This window comes from Nestor notabilis, unplaced genomic scaffold (assembly GCF_000696875.1).
Source record: "Nestor notabilis isolate BGI_N333 unplaced genomic scaffold, ASM69687v1 scaffold2976, whole genome shotgun sequence".
Classification (NCBI taxonomy): domain Eukaryota; kingdom Metazoa; phylum Chordata; class Aves; order Psittaciformes; family Psittacidae; genus Nestor; species Nestor notabilis.
The window spans coordinates 107,748-130,468 of NW_009934177.1; the positions used below are offsets into that span (position 1 = coordinate 107,748).

Below are 22,721 nucleotides of genomic sequence, written 5' to 3' on the forward strand. Positions count from 1 at the left end.
AATATTCATTATTCTTTCAAAACCACCTGGTATGTTTAAAAATAAAACATAAAATATGTCATAATTGCATCATAATTTAGATATACCTTCAACATAACCAGGTACGCCTTTCCACGATGACTTAAGAAAAATTCCCATCAATAAAAGACTTGAAAAGCCTGCCAGCTTTAGTTTCTCAGGCCATCAGTACCAAGGAATTTTCAAGAGCAAATTGCAGAGGCAACTTAAAATATATGTCACAGTTACTACACATGAACCACTGTGAGAATCAACAAAGAGGTACACTGTGTAACTCTGGTCATATGTACACTGAGGGAGTACCTTCTCATCTTGCCCCAGAAAAAGAGAGAAATCAAATGCTCTAGTAAAAATGAAACCCATTCAACTGAGTTAAATTCAGATGATAGTTTCAGCATTACAATTCCCCTGAAGTCAAATGGAAATACACTGGTTCAGCTTAGCAGGACTTGGCACAGCAAGGAGTTTTGTACAGTTCATTCCAAGTACCAGCGCATGAAATGTTGCATCTTTAGCTTCCATATGGCTACATCTTAAGTAAGATTACGCAGTTCTTTCACATCTTAGCGTTTTATTCTAAGTATTTAATTCATGGCACAATCTGAGTCAGACTGTACTATCTGTGTCTCTTTCTGGTGTTTTGTTTTTCATTCTATCTTTATGTTCTCTCTAAACAACATCCAGCAGTTAGGAATTGATCTAATAATGCTCCTCCATGAGAGGCTTTCCACTGATTTCAACACTTGTTGGCTCAACCTCTTGTTGTCAAGTTTATGAAACTGGAAGTTTTATAAATTTGCAATACATAACTGGCAATTCCACTTGGCCTTCATAAGGAACTCAGGTTATTTTCAGACATGTTAGGATACACAGACAAATGTAATATTTAAACCAATAAAAAACAGACCTGTAAGTAAAAAACTAAACTGAAGTCACTCTGGAACACCTTATTCTGGTAAACAGTAGTAACGCTTTTGCAGAAACCTAGAGTCTTGCACTAAGGCTCCGGCACTAAGGCAAAGTATGGCTAGACACACAGAAACAGGAATAACACACAGCGTAACCTAAGCACCTACACAAATTTCACCAAACTGTCTGGGAGTATGAAAGCAGAGTTCCCCACTGAAGCACTGGCACAAAACAAGGACTGTGAAAGACCAGGTGTGCTTATAGGCACATATGATACGAAGATTTCAAGGTAAGCAAGCAGCCAAGAGGTGTCATGAAACATTTTCCCAGCACAGAGGAAAAATAATTACATTCAGTCTTTCAAGCAAGAGGTTGATTAAACACAACAGGAAATTAGAAGTGTGTCTCCCTCAAAAATCTGACACAGTAAGAACTGCCTTAAGAGACATGACCATCTCTTTGCTTGTCAGTACATGATGATTTTCCTGTCTATTCTAGAAATGGAGGGATAATCAGACTGCTTATCCAGTGATTCATATTCCTAGCATATGGTAACACTCTTTAACGCAGTACTGATCTCATCGAGCAACCTTAGCTGTCTTCAATTAGAGGGCATGGCAAGTAATTCATTGACTTAATTTAGCCTTATGTAAAGCAGAGGGATTACATGAAAGCAAATTAAAAATGAGCATAAAAAGCAGAAAAATATGTCTGCTGCTTTGCTTGTTCACTTTACTGGCTTAGCCGTAGGGATATGTTGCTGCTTCTTTTCTATTGGGATTTATTTTCTCTATAAAGTACTTTACAAGGTTCACTTGAAAAAGCTCAACAGAAGGAGATTTCAAAAATATGTTAATTGAATGTTGACAGGAATCTCTGTGGACGCCCACAAAAGCAAGATACTCAGGAAATATCTGTTAAGATCTCCAAATTTGTGCAGGAAGACTAATTTTAATCACATATTTCTGGATTTATTTTTATGAATCAATGTCACATCAATCTTCTTTGGCCTTTTATTCCAAACTGTTATGCATGGAGCCCTGCCAAAAAGGAACACACAGCACCGGCAAGCTGTTGCATGAGCCTGAGTTAATGTATGATGCATGTAAGAATACTGCTTACTGTTTTCTTGGATTTTAGTGAAGGACTATGAAGACAAATTACAGTCCCCCTCTGTGTGACTTTTTTTTTTCCCCCACTTTTTTTTTTTTTAAACTTGATCCTATCAGTTATGTAGCTGAGTTTCACCAGGCTTCCCTTCTTGTAGAAGGTACTTCCTTATTGCAAAACTGTAGTCCATTCCAGGAGATAGTTTAACTATCTTCGAACAAGCCAGATGGGATACTGCGAGCAACGGCAGCACAGAACAAAACCAAAGCAGACAAATGTACTGCAATTCTCCATCTAGATGTACCCAAAATTTGAGCAGGAGATTAAAATCTTCCTTGTGCGCTAGTTTGAATAATTCTTGAGCCAATCTCCAGCTGATCTTCCCAGTTACCACATGCATTGCCAATAGAAATGCTGCACAATGAACACTGATGCAGAATACAATTTTCAATGTGATCAATACTGCACTGCAAATTAAAGACTTTTTTCCATAGGAGCTATATAGCAAGCATTAAATATGCATACTTTGCAAGCATATACTTTGTTCCATAAAAAAGATATACAAGTATTGATACACTCTTACTTACCAAAACAGTGACAGTTCTGTAACAAAAAGGGTGTGTCTAGCTCTTTGTATAGCAGTTATAATAAACTGTGTCACCCTACTATCTTATCACTAATACAGTCTCAATCTTCACAGATGTTCTGTAATCTCAGCTTGTGATATCACTAGCAATTGAAGTGATTTACATTCAAACAGAAGGGGTTCATATTCCAATCTTGTTAAGGGAAGCACAAATATACAAGCATCAATTTTAAAAACATAACCTAGTAAGATTAATGGAGTAAGATGCAAAACAAAATATTTTAAAATCCATTACAGATTGTAATGGGAAAAAAAAAATGTGACTCCCTAGCAATTACTATCTTGGCTAACAAAAAAACCTGAAAATCACAATCACAGGGAGGTTTGCCTAAGGAAAGGCTGCATGTTTGGGACCAAACAGTAAATTGGCAGAAGGAAAGAATACTTACTGACATGACAAAATGTTTTTTGTCAAAGCTCTGGAACATGTAGCATCACAGCTTGACAGCAAAAGCTCTACAGGCCTCTACCAAAGCCAAATGTAATTAAGTGTACTTACATGTACTCCCTGTGTGCAGAATGCACAGCAGCTGCATTGCTGTAACGCCACAAAACTATCGCTGAAGACAAAACATCCAGGGTAGCGTCGAACTGAAAGAGATACAGAGTCAATTGTTTTGTGGACCATTAAATGTGTCCTGTACTAGTGGTAATGCATTTCCTATCCTGCTGCACAGGCAGAAAGCAGCTTCAAATAAACCATTTTAATGAAAGAAGAATTTACATTTATCACATTAATCTTCATGGTTTTGCCATGTATTATTGCCCAATTATACACCTCAGAGCTCAGGAAGTCAATCAAGGGATTAAAAACTTTCTATTTTAATCCATCACCTCCAGAGAAAAACTTTCTATTTTAATCCATCACCTCCAGAGAAATTAAGGAAAAAAAAAACCAACCCACCAGTCTGCCATTGTGGCACCATAAGAGTTGAAATATTAATATAATTCTTATACAAAGACTCTTAAAAAAAAAAGAAACAGTGTTTGAAAATGCCTGTCAAGGATTTCTTTTTCTGGCAAAGTCATTAATTTTCTGAAATAGAAGGTTTTGTCTGTATTTCCAATTAATGAACACATGATGGCAGGTAACACCAAAAACCAGGCTTGTCCACTGCAAGAATATTCATCCTTAAGTCAAACTTTCTACAGAGTCAATATAACCTCCAAATTTGAAAGCAAGATAAATTATGTTACATCAGTCATTTTATTTGTTCGGGGAGTTCTTTCTTCTGTCACTGATCAGGAAAGTCAGGGCAACTACTAGAGATGAAAGCTGTCATCCTAAAGTCAATTGGAGTTTTACCATAGACTTCAACAGGAAAAGGGATACACAAAGTTCAGAAGGGAACTTCAGAGTTGGGCTCAAGTTAAATAACGGAACTGATTAAGATGAGAGATTTTGTAGAACAAAAATATCAAAAACATATCTGGTGGATAACAGCTATCGATGACAAGATGTAAGCATTGATATTAACTCCAATTTAAGGCTTAGTAGTCAGAAACTGAAAAAGTATAACCAAAGCATCTTTACTTTCATTTACTAGGTGTGAGTTCAACAGTATTTTATCTAATCCATCATTGACTTCATACACCTTGTCATGAATTTTTAACAAAAAAATACAGTATTCTATGTTGGGAGAGGAAGAAAAAAGGTAAGAGAATATCTAAATTGTATCTTTACTTACAGCAAATCCAAATGATGATGCACTGTATCTCATTACGGAGACAGCTAAAGGAAAGGAAATATTATTAGAATCACTTTAAATCTTTTTTGTATCCTTTCTTCTTCTCTCATCCAAGAATTACAAAACTATTTTCAACATATGGGCTTAGTTCCCACTAGAATCACCTAACCAAACTTCGAACTCTCAGAAAACTTAACATTTCTCAAAGCGCTCCCTGGCTCGGCACAAAAGTCCATCTGAACTGGCTGACAGAAAACTTTGAAGGCCCATCCAGACTTTTTGACTGCCACCTTTTTGACAAAAATCCCAACAGCAATTCACACAGCCCCAAGAATTGCTTCGAATTCCATCATAGTTATTTCCAATGGAAAAATCATTAGTAGGAAAAAAAATTGCCAGCTCCAATTTTGACTGCATACTGCCTCAAAAAAATAAATGAGACTTCAAAAATGGTCTAACATCACTTTTACTCTGTGCAACCTAATTCTGCTATCTCACCGTTCCAAATTCTAGGAGGTAATGTGGCAGGTACCTTTCAGTAGGCCAGATGAACATCAGGTGAGAAGCAGGCAGCAACAGAAGAGACCACTTTCTGGAGATGCGACTTCATCAAACTGAAACTCTCACGTGCTAAAAACAACACTGTGGCTGTGTCAAGCTCTCAGGCACTGAGCAGCTCCAGCCTACTTGCTGTGTTTTGCAGACTATCCAGTGAGAACACAACTAACTGAACCTGTGCTCCCTGAATAAAACACACAGAACTCCAGCTCCAGTATTAAGACAGCTTGGGATAAAGCCTAAAAGGATTAATTTTATTACTCTTCTATGAACAGATATTAACTTACTAAGATAAATACATTTTTGTAAAAATAAAAATACTTGAACTAAAAAAAAGAACCACACCCATCAATGACTTTCTCAATCTCAGACTGCCAAACACAATTCTAGTTTTCAGTATTCCAGTATTCATTAGAACAGCTTGGCAGAACAGAGCTCCTATGATTTGATTGTTCTTTCCAGTAACAGCAAGCTGTGGTTCTGTGGCACTTATCTGGATAAACAGAAATTAAAATCTTGGAAAAAATAACCCTTTTCATATTGATCTAAGACCTAACTGTGGCCACAAGTATGCTGGACATCACAAATATTTGGACTTTATTAATATAGTTGACATAGAGAAGTCATCAAGTTCATTTCCAGATTCCCATTTTCTCAAATGGGAAACAGTATGGATGTACACCTCCCTCTCATTGTTAAATCATGATTTCCCACACTTCAACTCCTAGGTGAAAAATGAAGTTATATTTCTTGGTCAGACTTGCCTGGCAAGAGCCGCACTTGACAAGCTGATACTAGCTTGCAGTGATCCAGCTACAGATTTGAACACTTCACTGCATAATAATGTATTACATACCAAATCTTCATTGTATGCCTCCTTAGAGGACAGTTTCAAAACCTACAGAAGCTGCACCAAAAAAAAGTATGGGCATTCACAGGCACACAAGCTTGCAATGTTCCTGTCATTACTGCTCTCATATTTTGCAGTTCAAAGCCACACTTCTACTCCTACTTCTAGCCTGCCTCTGTAGTAAAATTAGCTACTCAGATTTTATTAAGTTGTCAGCTTTTCTCCCCACTCTAATCCAAACTTAAATCAAATTAACTCTATGGTTCCCTTAAAAATGAATATATAATTTCTAAGGGTGATGAGGTGCATACAGATAGCCACACCTTAAGAGTGCTCTAGGTGGCATACATTACAGCATAAGGTTTTAACATGAGAGAACTGTCTTTATTTTTATGTATTCTACCACAGCGAATATCCACACACACAGTGACACACACAGCACTAACACACAATCTGTTTCACCTGAGCTATCTAAAACAGTAATGAAAAACAAGTATTAACTAACAGTGCCGCAAGTCTGCTTAAACCTTTTTGCTAGCTAGTGAATACGACTGGAGGAAAGACTTTCCAAGGACTGGTACCCTACAGTACTAACTTGTAGTGGTACAAGGCCATAATAAAAGTAGTAATGACCATTTTAGCACTGTAGAAAATAGTATTTTAATATTATTTATTTACATACTGGCTTTCTAAAGGGAAAAACCTATTTGACTTTCAGTCAAATAACAACACTGAAGCACCTTCAGCCTTGACTTTAGCTCATTAATACTTCTAGCTGACAAGTTCGGCCGAAAAGCTCACCAGTGGTTTTGTCCCAGTGTAAACAAGACATTTGTCCATGAGTCTAGGCTCTATGGCAGAGAACTCAACTGCAAAAGGAAAGGAAGACCCAGGGAACTACAGGCCTGTCAGTCTCACCTCAGTGCCTGGTAAGATCATGAAGCAGATCCTCCTGGAAACTATATTAAGGTACATGGAAAAGGAGATGACTGGTAACAGCCACTATGGCTTTACTAAGGGCAAATCGTGCCTGACAAATTTGGTGGCTTTCTACAACAGGATCATAGCATTAGTGGATAAGGGAAGAGAAACTCATGTCATCTAACTGGACTTGTGCAAAGCATTGCACTCTGTGCTGCAAGACATCCTTGTCTCTAAACTGGAGAGGTATGGATTTGATGGAAGGACCACTCGGTGGATAGGGAACTGGCTCAATGTCAACTGGAGACCAGTGACAAGTGGTGTTCCTCAGAGGTTGTCATTGGGAACAGTGCTGCAAAACATCTTTGTCAGTGACACGACCATGGACTCAGCAAGTTTGCCAACGACACCAAGCTGCGTGGTGCAGTCAACACGCTGAAGGGAAGGGATGCCATCCAGAGGGACCTTGACAAGCTGGAGAGATGGGCCTGTGTAAACCTCCTGAAGTTCAACAAGGCCAAGTGCAAGGTCCTGCAACCAGCACAAATACAGGCTGAGTGGAGACTAGATTAAGAGCAGCTCTGAGGGGAAGGGCTTCGGGGTGTTGGTTGATAAGAAGCTCAACATGACCCAGCAATGTCCGCTCACAGTCCAGAAAGCCAACTGTGTACTGGACAGCATCCAAAGGAGCATGGCCAGCAGGTCGAGGGAGGTGATCCTACCCCTCTACTCTGCTCTCATGAGACCCCCCCTGAAGTTCTGTGTCCAGATGCAGGGCCCCCAACATAAGGATGACACGGACTTGTTGGAGCAATTCCAGAGGAGGCCATGAAGGTAGTCAGAGGGCTGCAGCACCTCTCTTATGAAAACAGGCTGAGAGAGCTGGCATTGTTCCTGAAAACCTGAAGAAGAGAAGGCTCTGGAGAGATATTAGAGCAGCCTTCCAGTGCCTAAAGGGGCCTAGAAGAAAGCTAGGCAGGGATTTTTTACAAGGGCAGTTACTGATAGGGCAAGGGGAAACAGCTTGAAACTGAAAGAGGGAAGATTTAGATTAGATATATGGAAGAAGTTCTTTACTCTGAGGGTGGTGAGACACTGGAACAGGTTGCCCAGAGAAGCTGTAGCTGCCCCATCCCTGGAAGTGTCCAAGGCCAGGGTGGATGAGGCCTTGAGCAACCTAGTCTAGTGGAAGGTGTCCCTACCCATGGCAGGGGGGTTGAAACTAGATGATCTTCAAGGTTTCTCCCAACCCTAACCATTCTATGATTCTATTAATATTGGCTTACAGGGTATATCTCTCAATACAGGTTGCCACAGACTGACTATATCCTCTAAAGATGACAACTGGTTCCCATTCTAGGCACTGAAGCTGAAGGGACTTCTAGGTGTTCTCAGCAGTTTTTAGCATCCAAGCACTTGAAATCCCTGTGCAAACGAATAACCAGTAGTCTCCTTTTGCCTCCAGAATCACTGCTGTGCTCCAGAAGCAATGTATCAATGTCCGGCACTGCAGGAAATGGATCACAGAGCTTTTGCTGAACCCTCACCCTCCTCTTTCTCAACACATATTTTCAGTTATTCTCAGATGAGCCTCTCATGTAAAAACAAAACATACCCCCGCCCCCCAAAAAAAAGACAAAAAAAACCCAAACAAACAAAAAAAACCCACAATTAAAAACTAATCCTCATATTGAATCAGCACAATCAGTACAATGGCGGGAAACAAGCAATGAGGAAAGAACAGAATATGCATCTTAAAAATCCTGTGGAGCCACTGTATACATTTAGCAGTTGCACTGCCATGACCGTGGGAGCCTGCTTTTAATTATTTTATTGGCTAAACTGGACAGCATTTTATTACCTCTACAATGAAGCAGATAATCCTAATGCATTTTCCTGACATTTGTAAATGGAACTTGCAAGCAGATACTAAAAATAGAGCCAGGACAGTAAGCTACAAATCTACCACTGCCTCAACCTGCACAGCAACATCAATCTGTGAAGTCTGCCAACCTATAGGTCAGATTTTGCTGTAATTCCTACACTCCTTCCAAATTCATTCCAAATGAAGAAAAATACCTCATTTTCCACACATTCTACCCTCAACAAAATAAGGGGTTTATTCATTTCCATGTGCCTCAGAAAAATCATGTCACTAGGGCTCTAACCCTGAAAAATCATTCCAGTTTAACTCTTCAGCCATCTAGCTTTACACCAGCCTTAAACAGCTATGATCCATCTAAAATGTGTTCCTGAAGACAGAAGCCTGCAGTGACTGTGGGCCTCTCATCTCCTTCACTGCATTCGGAGAGCACCCTGGTACCATTATGCACAAACACAGGAGGCAAGAAATAGGACAGGAAATTAACTCTGCCTCAGGTTTCCCATTTGTTTGGAATACGTGTGGCTATAAACAAGAGATGGTACATACAAACAGCTCCCCCATCTGTCATGGAAACCTCCTCATACCTACTCAGAGAGGGAAGAACTATTTTTAGGAAGTTCCTCTTGATGGGGCAATCACTCCATCATGTTTGCTTTGAAACTAGTCTTTTTGAAAGACTCGCCTGGATGTCAGGACATAAAACATCATAGCTTCAAAGTACATGACCTGCACTTAGCAGAAATCAGGTAGGCAGTCTGAACACTGAAAATGTTGTGTTTATTTCTACATAAATTACCATGCATATCTTGCAGGTTTTACAGAATGACAAGAAAGAGGAACTGGAAATCATGCTGAATCAGAAGAGAAACTGAAATACAGTCTGTTTTCATTGCCCAGAGTTGATAAAACATCAAAACTTAATGTTACAACAAATATTTCCAAATAAATCCATTCCAAGAAGAGAAAAACAAATGAGTAATACTTTCTAAAATTCCCTCACAACAACTGAAGGCAAAGAACAGACATGACTCCAATAGCATTTATACTCGTAAAAAAAGCTACCAGGACCAATAGGTACACATGCTTTTCCCCAGACACTCCTCCCCTCCCCAAGATTCTAGTAGGGCAAAATTTGAGGATTTTTATGCACATGTTCAAAATGTCTGCATTCAGCACAGCAGCTACAAATGGCTGCTCAACATCCAATTCCTCAGACACAAGCCTGCCAGACACCTAATCTACGTGGGGAAACCCAGTGCTATCCATCAGTGTCATATTCCCACACCCGTATTTCTATTGCAAAGTCATTGGCAAAACTGGACCAACCCTACCTATAAAAAATCTCCAGCTCATTTCCCAGTTTATAATTGCATCAACAGGTAAAGAACAGTAAATCTATCTTCCAGTCTGTCTCTAATACCCCCTGGACTAGAAGCTGGAACCTCTGGTTTCTAAATGTATACAAAAGCAACACAGCCAACGAACCTAGGATTTACACTTCCCTTCCTTCAAAAAGAAAATGCAACCCCACCAGAACTATTAAACAGCTTTACCTTTCCTTCTTTTTTTTTTTTTTTTTTAAAGCACTGAGATCTTTGACATAAACAAGTGACTATTATTTAATAACAATGTACTACTTCTGTAACAAAAAAAACCCTCAAGGTATCCTAAATATCTTTGCAGATTCAGTCTGGTAACAAATGCTGCTAATTAGTAGTGGTAAAGCATTCCAGGAATATCTTGTCCTCTCTTCTCTATTACTCAGTTTGGGTTTGTTTTGTTTGTTTAACCTATTGCTATGGTCTTTAGCAGCTGCACACTTCCATAACTTCATGCACTTTGGTGAAATACAACAGTGTGTATCAGTTGAATATATTCCTCATTTCTTGTTACAGAAATGGTAGAATTTCAGGGCTTTGTGCACAAGTTTTCCTTTTAGTTTAAACCAAACAATTCTTTCCAGTTTTCTGACATGTTGGGAAAAAAAAATATACCATCTCTGAGTTGAGGATTTTGTATCTTAATTCATTTTTCAATGTTTCCATTTCAGATTTTTTAAAAAAAAAACCCCTACTTTTGTCGTTCTTGCAAAGAATTAAACATCAGTTCTCCCTTAATTCCCTTTGTTTACACATTTTCTGATTAAATTCATCTTACAACTGCACCTGTGCCTCATGGTAAAAGTTCGGAAGTTAAATATTCAGAAGTTAAATATTCACAGTATTGAATGGATGTCATTTTCCCAGACTGATTGTTCATTATACCAAGGTGCTCATCAATAGTAGCAATCTCAAAGAACAGCAAACCAATCCAGTCCCTAAGCTTACTTAGTCTCCTGATTCACTTCCGGAATTTCTGGAAATTCACTTATGTTTAATTTCCTTTCATTTTCCCATTTACTACTGAAAGAGTACCCATGCCTCCACTGGCATGACCCACAAATGCACAGAACAGACTGGGCAACTGAGCAGGACTACATAATCCTGAACTATGAAACAATCCTACTACAAACTCTAGATATAACTTGTCGAATGATGACAAAACTATCCATGTGGAGAAAACAGTGAAAAAACTTTCTCTACAGTACACAGTAGACAGTCCCCAAGAATGTACCAGTAATATAAAGTACCCCAAGCAAACACAGAATGATAAGACACACACACAGGGTAAGGGTAAACCTGTTCCTGATTTCAGAAAAAATAATGCCTGAGCTCTCTCTTAGCAGCTGCTGAAATATCTTCTGCATATAACAAGCCTTCACTGCCATTCTTCAGTGAGTATAACACTAAAAAAGTCAGTCAATTTTGTACATCAAAAGCATAGCTAAAAATGAACAAAAGAAACCAGTTGTTTAGGGAAAGCCTTTTCTAAAAAAATGAAAGCAGGCAACTCCAACAGGCAGCATTAACAGCACTTTCCAGTGCTACTCAAAAGCAGAAGCAATATTACAGTATACACTGCAGAGCCGCGCACTGCAGTGCCAGTGCTGGGAGAAAACAGGACCCCTCCTGCCCAGCACCCCACTGCTTCACACACTCCAGTGCTTCCTTTGTCAAGTGCCAACCTTCTGTTTTCAAACAAGATCATCTCAAAAAAAGAACACAAATAACTCCAAAAAAAGGAGAAGTGGTATTTTTGTTGAGTTTTGGCTTTCCAGGGTGCAGGAACTAAAAGAAGGCCCATATGTCATAGCTCCAGTTGAGCTTTATCAGGATACTAAATCCATACATTTGCATTTAAAAATAGGAATAATAAAACTTGAAGATCTACACGAAACATACTAGTTTTCCTTCTAGGTACACAATGCAAACTCTCTGCAACTGAACACAGTGCATAGCTTAATCTGTTATATTTCAAATGGGGTTACTTGAATCACCCAAATAACCCAGTGCAATGACACTAAAGCACATTGTCTTTTAATGAAACTATGTATTATCGATTCCCCAACTCCAAATATAACAACTGAAAGGGTCTAGAATGTTGCAAATACCTGTAACTGCACACTTAAAGGGGGAAAATTTTGCAGCTTATATATACCTACAGTCCACAGGTTTTGTATTACTGAGCCTGAAACTAGTTTCTAAAACCAAAGGCCCTGGACATAGACAGAGAATAAGTAGTACCTTGGTAATAAGTAGTAAAAAAGCCACCAACAACCAGAAATGTTGAGTGATATCAGATACTCTCAACAGCTGTTTCTAAAGCCCAGTGACAAAGATTTCAAACTCGCTCTATCCAAATGAAGATTATCTAGATTTAATGACCCACCTATTTTTATGCTACTATTTAAAGCTGAACTTGATTGTGAATTGTGTTTTCAAAGTTATGGTATACCTAGGGGTTTAAAACAAAACATAAAACAAAACAAAACAAACATCGATGCTGCTGTAAAAAAAACCAAGCAAGTCCAGATTGAAAGTACTTCTAAGAAACATAAATAATTGCCCAGCACCATAAAACCTAATTCTCAGCATGCTACAAAGACTCAAACCACAGGCCTTTATGGTGTATACAAACACTATTTCACTGGTTGATATTTCAGGTTCAAGACAAATACAGCCAGCTCCAAATACCTTGAATCACACCACAGTATAACCCCTGCTCGGAGAAGGACTTGGGGGTGGTGATTGATGAGAAACTCAACATGAGGAGGCAGTGTGCACTTGCAGCCCAGAAAGCCAACCGTATCCTGGGCTGTATCAAAAGAAGCATGACCAGCAGGTCAAAGGAGGTGATCCTGCCCCTCTACTCTGCTCTTGTGAGACCTCACTTGGAGTGTTGTGTACAGTTCTGGTGTCCTCAGCATTAGAAGGACATGGAGCTGTTGGAGCAAGTCCAGAGGAGGGCCACGAGGATGATAAGAGGACTGGAGCACCTCCCGTATGAAGACAGGCTGAGAAAGTTGGGGCTGTTCAGCCTGGAGAAGAGAAGGCTGCGTGGAGACCTCATAGCAGCCTTCCCGTATCTGAAGGGGGCCTACAAGGATGCTGCAGAGGGACTCTAGTGGTAGGACAAGGGGTAATGGCTTTAAACTTAAAGAGGGGAACTTCAGGTTAGATATAAGGAAGAAGTTCTTTACTGTGAGGGTGGTGAGGCACTGGAATAGGTTGCCCAAGGAAGTTGTAAATGCTCCAATCCTGGAGGTGTTCAAGGCCAGGTTGGACAGAGCCTTGGGCAACATAATTTAGTGTGTGGTGTAGTGGGTGGTGCCCCTGCTCATGGCAGGGGGGTTGGAACTAGATGATCTTAAGGTCCTTTCCAACCATAACTATTCTATGATTCTATGAAATTGGCTGGTGGAAGTTCAACATAGAGGATTTAGATGAAGAGAGGATTTAGTTAGCTATGCCACGTATAGTATTATTTTCTAGTAGTATTCCATCTATCCTGTACCTTAAATATAGATCTAAAATAATAAGAAAAAAAAAAGTAGTTTAAGACTTACTCAAGTTGAATTCTTCATGCTGTTCTTTAAATTTAGATAAAAGAAACACATTTTAGCCACAGTAGGCATTTAAAACCACAAAATTCCACAAAAGCACTAGCTAAATTCTCACTTTTCCACATTACCTCTAAGAATGCTTTCTTAGTATCTGCTATCCACAATACAACACAGATGAATTTTCTAGTTATAAACAAATACAGATTTGCCACATAATACTTTCACTGGAGCTGAACTTCAATACACAGATTTTGACCAGAAGTTTTTTATTTTCCTACAGTTTCAGCAAAATTTTAAGCAGCTCAATGGATGTAGTAATGAATTGCAAAAATTTTGTATTTACCAAATAAAAAGTTTTTCCAAATAAATTAGAATCTATTTTATTGGATTTGATGGATTTTAACTTTTTCATTCAGTATGTCTGTGGAGACAGTTGTATTTTTCAAGGACATTATAGACATATAACTATATTTACAAGTATCTCAAAAAAGAAATCAAACGAAACAATTATAGTAGTCTCCCTGTTTAACAGATCAAGAAACAGAAGTCAATCATGGATCTTAGGAGATATCTGAAAATCAGAGGTCCAGAACAAATTTAATAGCCAGAACAACTGGACTCTGGAGAGAGAGTATAAGTGCTTGAAATGGCACCTAGGTCTGGGTGATTCGCACAGTCTCACACATTATACTTTCTAAGTAACCTTCAACAAAATCTTTAAACCTTCCCTTTTAGGATTTCTATCTATAAAATGGGAGGTAAGTACTTCCACGCTCTCGGATGTTATTACACAGTGAAAACCATTATACCATATGGAAACATCTTCACAGTAATTCTGTGAAGAGTGACAGCAGGCACCTTGAAAATCTACTTAAATAAACCGTTTAGTATTATGATCTGCCTCCCATGATATTTCACTTTCTCAAAGCACTGCCTTAACTTTTAGAAATGCAAACTTCACAGAAAATGGTAAACCAATTAGAAATGATCTGTGTGATATTTATGGCAACTCCACAGCTTAACAGTTGTAAGATACTCTATTTTTATACTAGAATTATTTCAACAGACTTCCAAAAATCAAAGATTTCCTTTTATACAGAAACATAGCAGTTCTTCAGAAGCACATCAAGTGCAGAAAAAAAACCCAGCATTCACATTCACAATAATTTTGTATTGCCCTTTAACTTGTATTAGTATAATGTAATTATAATTATTGAAACTGATGTGACTAGTGCACCCTCATCAGAGGGTTATTACAAGATCATTTTTGTCCTGCAAAACTCTAGAACACAAATGCAGTGAGACCCATGAATGCAAAGGTGACTATTTTAAGCATCCCTTGGGTTAGATAATTTTGAAAGGCTTTGAATCTGGAACCCCCCAAAATTGGGTTCACCAAAAATTGTTGGCTGGATGCCCAATAATGAAGACACCCAACATAAATATGAGAAAGATCTAAAAAAAACTACAAAATCATGTAAAGGAAAAGCATACAGACAGGCTGACACTCACCTTAACAAAAAAAAAAAAAAAAAAAAAAAAAAAAAAAAAAAAAAAAAAAAAAAGAAAAGAAAATAGAAGAAAATCTAAGGTAATAATTTATCTCTTTTTTCTCTCCAAAAACCACATAAACACAACAGGAAATCTGTCAGAAGGAATGAAAGTAAAATAAGATATTTGCTTTGCTCTTTCCTGGGTATTTTTGTCTGGTTCCTCCCTCAACTAACAGGTGATTAAGTCCTGTAGTGCTGTTCTTGAGAAGGATAAATGAAATTAGAATAACTTCTCTGCACATACACATTTATGATTTAGATATCTAAGACTGCTACCCTGGCTGGAGCCCATCCACACCTGAGCCTGGTTCAGTGATTCCTGGGACAAGGAATGGCCACTCTAACCTGGAAGCCAGAGATAATGATCCGATGAGGATCTGCCCCACACAGCAGAACACAAGCTGCTTCTCTGGACCCAGCTCTTCTGTGTACAAGGACTGATACTTTCCCCAGAACTTTCCACAGTTACCAATGACTAATGGCACAAGTGAGTCCCTTTATAATCAGCGGGAACAACACAAGAGAGGAGTGTAATAGTTCAAAGATTTGACAGACTTTCCTTATCATAACAACAAAATAATAAAAAGAAAACTAGAGGATTATATTAATTTCTCTACGCATAGCTCTCCTCAATATGCAAAGAATGGAACATGATACATAAAGACAAGCCCAGAAGAAATTCACACTCATGACATCTAGTCTCATATTAAATGTTTGTACTCTGAGCATTTTAATGACTTCAGAAATACGAAAAGTGAGGAAGATTTCAACTGACAAGCTTTGTCGTTGAAAAATAATTAGACATCTTCACAGCCGTTTTCATCATCCGTATCAGTTTCAGAGACAAGACACATATCACGGTAACCCCCATTTTAATTAGATGTGTAGTGAGCTGCACCAGAACCAAAACAAGCTGCCAAATACATTTACACAGGCTGCCAGAATATAGCACAATTACACAGACTTTCTTTTTACAAAGTGAGATTAAGAATGCAAACCATAACAAACACCTCAGTGAATTAGTGGAGAAACTTAAAAACATGGCTTTACACAGACACTTAAAAAAAAACTGAATTCCAATTTCAAACTGCTTTAAGGTGTGAAAAATTTTAGCTATCCCAAATGACTGTGGAAGAGGACATCTCCAGCTGTATACATGCAGCCTGTTTTAGTATGTAAGAGCCTGAACGTGAATGCGGAGGAGGCCAGAGATAAATGGGTTCAGCACCATTCTAAGGACACCTCTATGTACCACCAAACAGGTAATAAGCTATCCCATACCCCATTAAATCCTCCCATTTAATCTTCAATTTTAATAAATGAAGAGTTCAATTTCTGCCATTTAACATCTTAAACTTGTAAAATTCTCCCAGCGGCATTTCCACACTCCAAGAATCTGCAGTATTAAAAATGCAAAATTACTTGCAGTCCCATTACTGGTCTTCATGTTCCAGAATTCCTGTATGTGGTATATATGACAAAGCACTGAAATTCAAACATGGAAGAATTATCCTGGAGCTAAGGGTGAATTAGGAAAACTGTCACAATTTTACACAATAAATTCTACTGGTCAATTTTGCTAATAAACTTTAAAAAAGCTCAAACAACTATGGTAGTTCTGAATCAGCAAGTACTTTAATTATTTAATTTTATTTCAGTCCTATCAACCCTTACTTGCATTTATGTTGTTGTCAGATAGTTTGTGGCAGTTTATCACCTAGATAATTAAACTATAAACTCATTTCTATGGTCAGGTAACTGGAAAGCAAGACATGACTGAAAATGTTACCTTGTTTATTCAATTAGACCAACTGGCAGATTTTTATCACCTATTTCAGCATATTGCATCATAGAATGGTTCGGGTTGGAAGAGACCTTCAAGATATCTAGTTCCAAACCCCTGCCATGGGCAGGGACACCTTCCACTAGACCAGGTTGCTCAAAGCTGCGTCCAACCTGGCCTTGAACACTTCCAGGGATGGGGCAGCCACAGCTTCTCTGGGCAACCTGTGCCAGGGTCTCACCACCCTCACAGAAAAGAATTTCTTCCTAATACCTAATCTAAATCTTCCTTATTCTAGTTTCAAGCCACTACTCATTCTCCTATCACTACATGCGCTCTTGCTCTCCAGCTTTCTTCTAGACCCCTTTAGGCACTGGAAGGATGTTACGAGGTCTCCATGGAGCCTTCTCTTCTCCAGGCTGAACAACCCCAGCCCTCTCAGCCTGTCTTCATAGGAGAGGTGCTTCAGTCTCCTGATCATCTTCATGGCCTCCTCTGGAATCACTCCAACAGGTCCATGCCCTTCTCACATTGGGGGCCCCACAGCTGACCCACTACTCCAAGTGGGGTCTAATAAAAGCAGAGTGGAGGGGAAGAATCACCTCCCTCAACCTGCTGGTCACACTTCTTTTGATGCCGCCCAGCACATGGTTGTCTTCTGGGCTGCAAGCACACGTTGCTGGGTCATGTTGAGCTTCTCATCAACCAACACCCCTAAGTCATCTCCTTAGGTCTGCTCTCAATCCAGTCTCCACTCAGCCTGTATTTGTGTTTGGGATTGCCTTGACCCATGCGCAGGACCTTGCACATGGCCTTCTTGAACTTCAGAAGATTCACACAGGCCCACCTCTTAAGTCTGTCAAGGTCACTCCTTATGGCATCCCTTCCATCCAACATGTCGACCGCACCACACAGCTTGGTGTCATTGTCAAACCTGCTGAGGGTGCACTCAATCCCAATGTCCATGTCACCAATGAAGATGTTAAACAGATATGATGGGTTCTGAACAAAGTGACATTTAACTAACATTCCTATCTCTAGTAGGGAAGATTATTTTATTTGCACCAAGTAGTTTAATAATGCAAGTAACTGCAAGTATTGATAAAGAAGGGAGGAAATTGCAAGCTCATATATTGCTATTCACTGTGTGTAAGCAAACTGATGAACATACTGACTTGCACCCAAATCAGAGCTCTGCGGGACAAAAGATGTTTGCTCACAAAATAAATAATGAAACTAGGATCCAAGATGTTTAATACCATTTATTTGAGTTCTCTAAGGACAGATGAAATGACGTTTGGTGATTGCTTCTAAATGAAGGCCGTTTCACAGGCCCGAAAGAGAAGGTAGGAAGTCATACAAGTATCAATCTTTAAAATAGGCACCCCCTACAGCTCTTATTCCGCAAAAGCTATCCGCTTAGTTTTATTTTAGCATTGTCTTCAATGGAGGTCATGTTGGTTCACTCCTGTATAATAATTTTACTCTTTTCTATTTCCAAATACACTTTAAAGTGTGCAAGTCCAGAAGATTCTTTCTTTGCTGGCCATGCTTTGTCCATGCTTTTTTAACAAAAAAGATATTTTGTACGTTTTGTTAGCAGGATTTCAGCTCAAACCTAAAAGATAGAAGACTCTTGCTTTATTTCTCACATGACTCCTTGGATTTAAAAAACTTAAAGTTTGAGCTGGATTATTAATGCTCTTGTAATACCAAACAATGAAAATTCACCCTTCTTACTCAAATTTCACTCAGCATTGAGTTCTTAACACCAAAACATAGACAATTCTGCTAAATAAGTCAAAAGTCAGGACGAAAAGGGAGGGGAAAAAAAAAAAAAAAAGGAAATCCTCTGTGTTATCTTTTTTATCTGTCCAGGCTGAAACATAAACAAAACTTCCAGGGAGAGAAGCAACTGTCTAGAGCTCTCTGATGAATTTAACTGTAGGAAGGAATTGCAGGCCCTTCAGACAAATCTCTTCCTCAGACAGTGTGCTAATCTTAACAATCTATTGCTAAGGGCCGCAATGAAGAAGCCTGTCATCAATCCTACTTCAGTGCTGTAATATAAAAATTTTCTTCTAGCAAGGATGACACTGACACACCGATACACACACGCAAAATAGCACTGCAGTCAGACTTAGTACACAATTTGAGAGCAAACCCAACATACTAAGATAGCCGTAGGCTATTAAGTCATTAAGTCAAAATTACAATGAAATGTGAGTCCTAAAAGCAAATTTCCTTTGCTCTGGTTTTTTTAATTAAGCTTTATTAGTAGCTTTTTAATGCAATAATTCTAAATGTAATGCTTATTTTCTAAGAAAAACATTTTAAAACTGTTAAAAGTTTTCTTCCAATTCCACACTCTTGGTAACAGGTAGGAAATCGTACTCAGCAATTCACAAGACTAGGAAGATTTTAACAGCTTCCCTGAAGGACACAGAGTTGTAAAACTGAAAGAAAAACCAGTAAATGATTGACATACCATACCACTTCGCCTCTGCCCAACTTTAGAGTAACTGGCTTGACAAATCTACTGCTAATTCTGATCAAAGCAACAGAAAACTTGTGATCCTGTCTCTATAAGATAAGCTTTATTTATTTGGACAAAAAATAGTCCAGGTAGCATCAGAAAAAATATAAGGATAGACACGAGGATATTACAAAGTTGTATATTGTTATTTACAACATGTAAACATGTCAATAAAACTCAAACTACTCCAAGGAGCAAACTCTTGACAAGTGTCAGAAATGTATTCCCAGGATAAAACCCTTTATCTCAAGCAGCATACACCTCTTCTTTTAAAGTATAAAGGGCTTTTGCTGCTGCTCTTCTTTGCTTTCTTCTGTTCTACAGACTTACTATTTCCATGAAACAGCTTCAAAACTAAGAAAATTTCTACATTACAGTATACAGGGAATATTTACAGCAGAGTTAACATGTACCTGACTTGCAAATCTAAATGACTTGTCAGTAGAAGACCTCAAGCACCAACAATCAATCCCTGGAGCCATCTAAAATATCCTGACTTAATTTTTCTGAAATTATAAACATGAAAATACAGAATCGTGTTTTCTGCCAGTAGCACTTCTGAAAAGGGAGCTAAATTTAAGAGGGCTAACATGTCTTTTACAACCATGACACCAAGAGTTTTAAAGATTTTTGATGTCAATGACACATTTTTTAAAAGATTGCTTCAGATTATTGAAAATAAAAAAACCAAACATACACATTTTCATCATCTGCATCAGTTTTAGAGTATCAGCCAGTATCTAGTTATTCTCTGGCTCCATGCATAGAGAAATGATGCATCTTTTTTTTTCATTTGTAAATCACATTAAGAATACTTATTTATAAAAGCAGATACCTAGAATTCCTAACACCACAATGCTGGACTTGTATTTAAAAAATCCAGCGGTCTGAATTTGTAGTCACCAATCCTGATCCTTGAATATGAGATTAACTTACTAGAACTGATAGATTTTGCAATGGCTGAGAATTCTAACACTATGTAAACATTTCATATTGGCCAAAGATGTCTTGCTCGCTATTCCCACTGAGCCAGACTTACTGCTTTCCTTCCTTAGCTTTGAACTTTCTTGGCCTGATGCACCTTAATGACACAACAACCCTGCCCCGAGCGATTTCAGTTGCCTGCTGCCTTCTGAAGATTTTCCTCTTGCAAAGCCTTCCAAGCCAAAATAGGTACTTCGTATTCAATTACAGCTCTACTTATGTTAATTTATTCACTGCTTTCAATGACCTCTCAGGCTCCCTCACACGTTAGACACCCTTTTAAGTTTACAAGTTATTATATTGTTTTCCCTGCATTGCTCTTACTCAACTTTTCTTTCCAGCCGCCTAGTGGTCGGAGCCATTTGCAACGTTAATATGCTTTGCATCAAACAGAAAAGAAATTGCAGCAAGTTTACTCAGCCACTTTAAAAGAAAATTGAGACTCAAATTGGCAGTGTAAAACTAACGTAAATTGTCTGAAGTTAATATGTACAAGCACAGAATTTAGATATCTTTGTAGTGGAGTTACAGAAGGATCTAACAAACATTTTTCCTCTATCCCCAAGCAGGTCAACTATCAAATCAGGTGATATTATTGCAACATTCAAACAAGTAGGCTATATTATTACATTAAATAATGTCATATGAGAAAAGTAGCTTAATTCTGGAAAGTAGAAAGAACCAGCTATTTTTTATTGACTATGCAAAGAAAATTACTGTGAGTTCTGGAGTCTTATAAATTCATCTGGCAGTATATTTCATGGTAATTTGATTGCATACATAGCAGATAAGAACAGATTGTAAATTTACACAACCTGAAATTGGAGTGAACTGGACTCTTAAGACATGCTTATTTATTTATATCACTTGAAGCCTTCATATAATTGACTGTGTTCATAACACTCAGCCTAAATTTAAAAATTCCCCATTTTGAGCAGAGTGTGATAAAGAAGTCCAAAAATGTCCATAGAAAGTGCCAAGATTACACGACCAATGATATTTCTGGATACAAGAATACTTACAATTGAAAACATTATTTTGTAAATATATTTTTTAAATACTGCAGAGACAGTATCCTTTCTTCAAATAAGAATTTGTAACAGCTTCTCAAATATCTTTATAAAGTAACTTACTTTTGCATACTATTTTTTTTAAAAACTAGCCTGCCATGCACTTCTTCATCCTACGAAACAATAAAATAAAGAAAAAGCGATTGAAAGGGACAGTGAGGGTGAAAAGATTCATTCAGAGCTAGAGCTGAGGCTCCTCTGGGGTAGGATGTAGGAATGACACAGCTGCTTCAGATGGAAACCATAAGATTAGTCACAGCACACATAAAATCTTAAAAGGGCTTTAGCACAATTCTGAAATTCATTGCACAGCAAGGAATGAATCTTTGTACACAAGAGGTGATCATTCTGTTCATACATAGTATAGACAGTTAGCCCTAATAGTATTTGTAAAATGAATTTGCAATAAGTTAAGGCAAATAACATCTCCTAATGCCAGAAAGCCCTTATGACACAGAAACCAATCTTTATGCTATATATATATTTATAGGCACACATTTTCAAAGAAAATCATTATTTATTTCTGTCCTCATTAGCATCTTTTATAACTATATGACAGAAAAGGAAGAGTCATGGTTCAAGATCAGTCACCAGGTAGAATACAAGCAGTCCACTTTTCTTCTGTGGCACACAGTACTACACCATACATTGAGGTATCAGCCACAAGACAGTATGAAAGATCCAAGAGGGATCTTGGGGCAACTTTTCACATAAGAAGTATGCACACCTACATAAGTGGCTTTCTTAACCTTTGCTAAAAATGCATTAAAACCTATTAAAAGTGAATCAATGGCCTAATTCACTCTTGAAGGTAGCTCACTACAAAGCTCTAAAGATCTTCAAAGAAAATATCTTATTTTTGAAGCTAATCTAATCTAACAAAATGAAAGCACTTACACTCTTCCAGCATCACTTGAGCCGTATACCTGAATACCAATGTTTCATTAGTTCTTCCACAACAACTTGAGAACTTGAGAATATTTACAATTCCTTATAAAATTAAATCCAGAAAAATTCTGATCCATAGGCAAAAAAAAAATTGTCAAACTAAAGCACACTGGTTCATCCTTAGAACTTTGAAAGAAACACTTCAAAATCCACCTAAAAGTTTATGACAGCAAGGATAATGAAAATGCCCTTTCCTTCTTAAAGAAACAGTAATGTACCTTGAAGAACAATATGTAACTACCTTTTATTTTACAACCAGAAATGCTGGCTAAATAAAACTATTTAGAAAGAGCATCAAATGAAAACCCTAGATAGTATTA

General features: G+C 38.1%; 1 protein-coding gene across 1 annotated transcript in view; it reads right to left on the reverse strand.

Annotated features, from left to right (window-relative positions):
* The window catches only part of TMEM163 (transmembrane protein 163), a gene marked incomplete at its 5' end in the record, with an annotated part of 95,209 nt that overhangs the window by 37,052 nt on the left and 35,436 nt on the right, over positions 1-22,721 (reverse strand). Inside the window, 2 exons of the mRNA XM_010017198.1 lie at positions 3,183-3,274; positions 4,372-4,415. Coding sequence (XP_010015500.1) covers positions 3,183-3,274; positions 4,372-4,415 — 136 coding nt within the window. The remainder of the gene's footprint in view (positions 1-3,182; positions 3,275-4,371; positions 4,416-22,721) is intronic.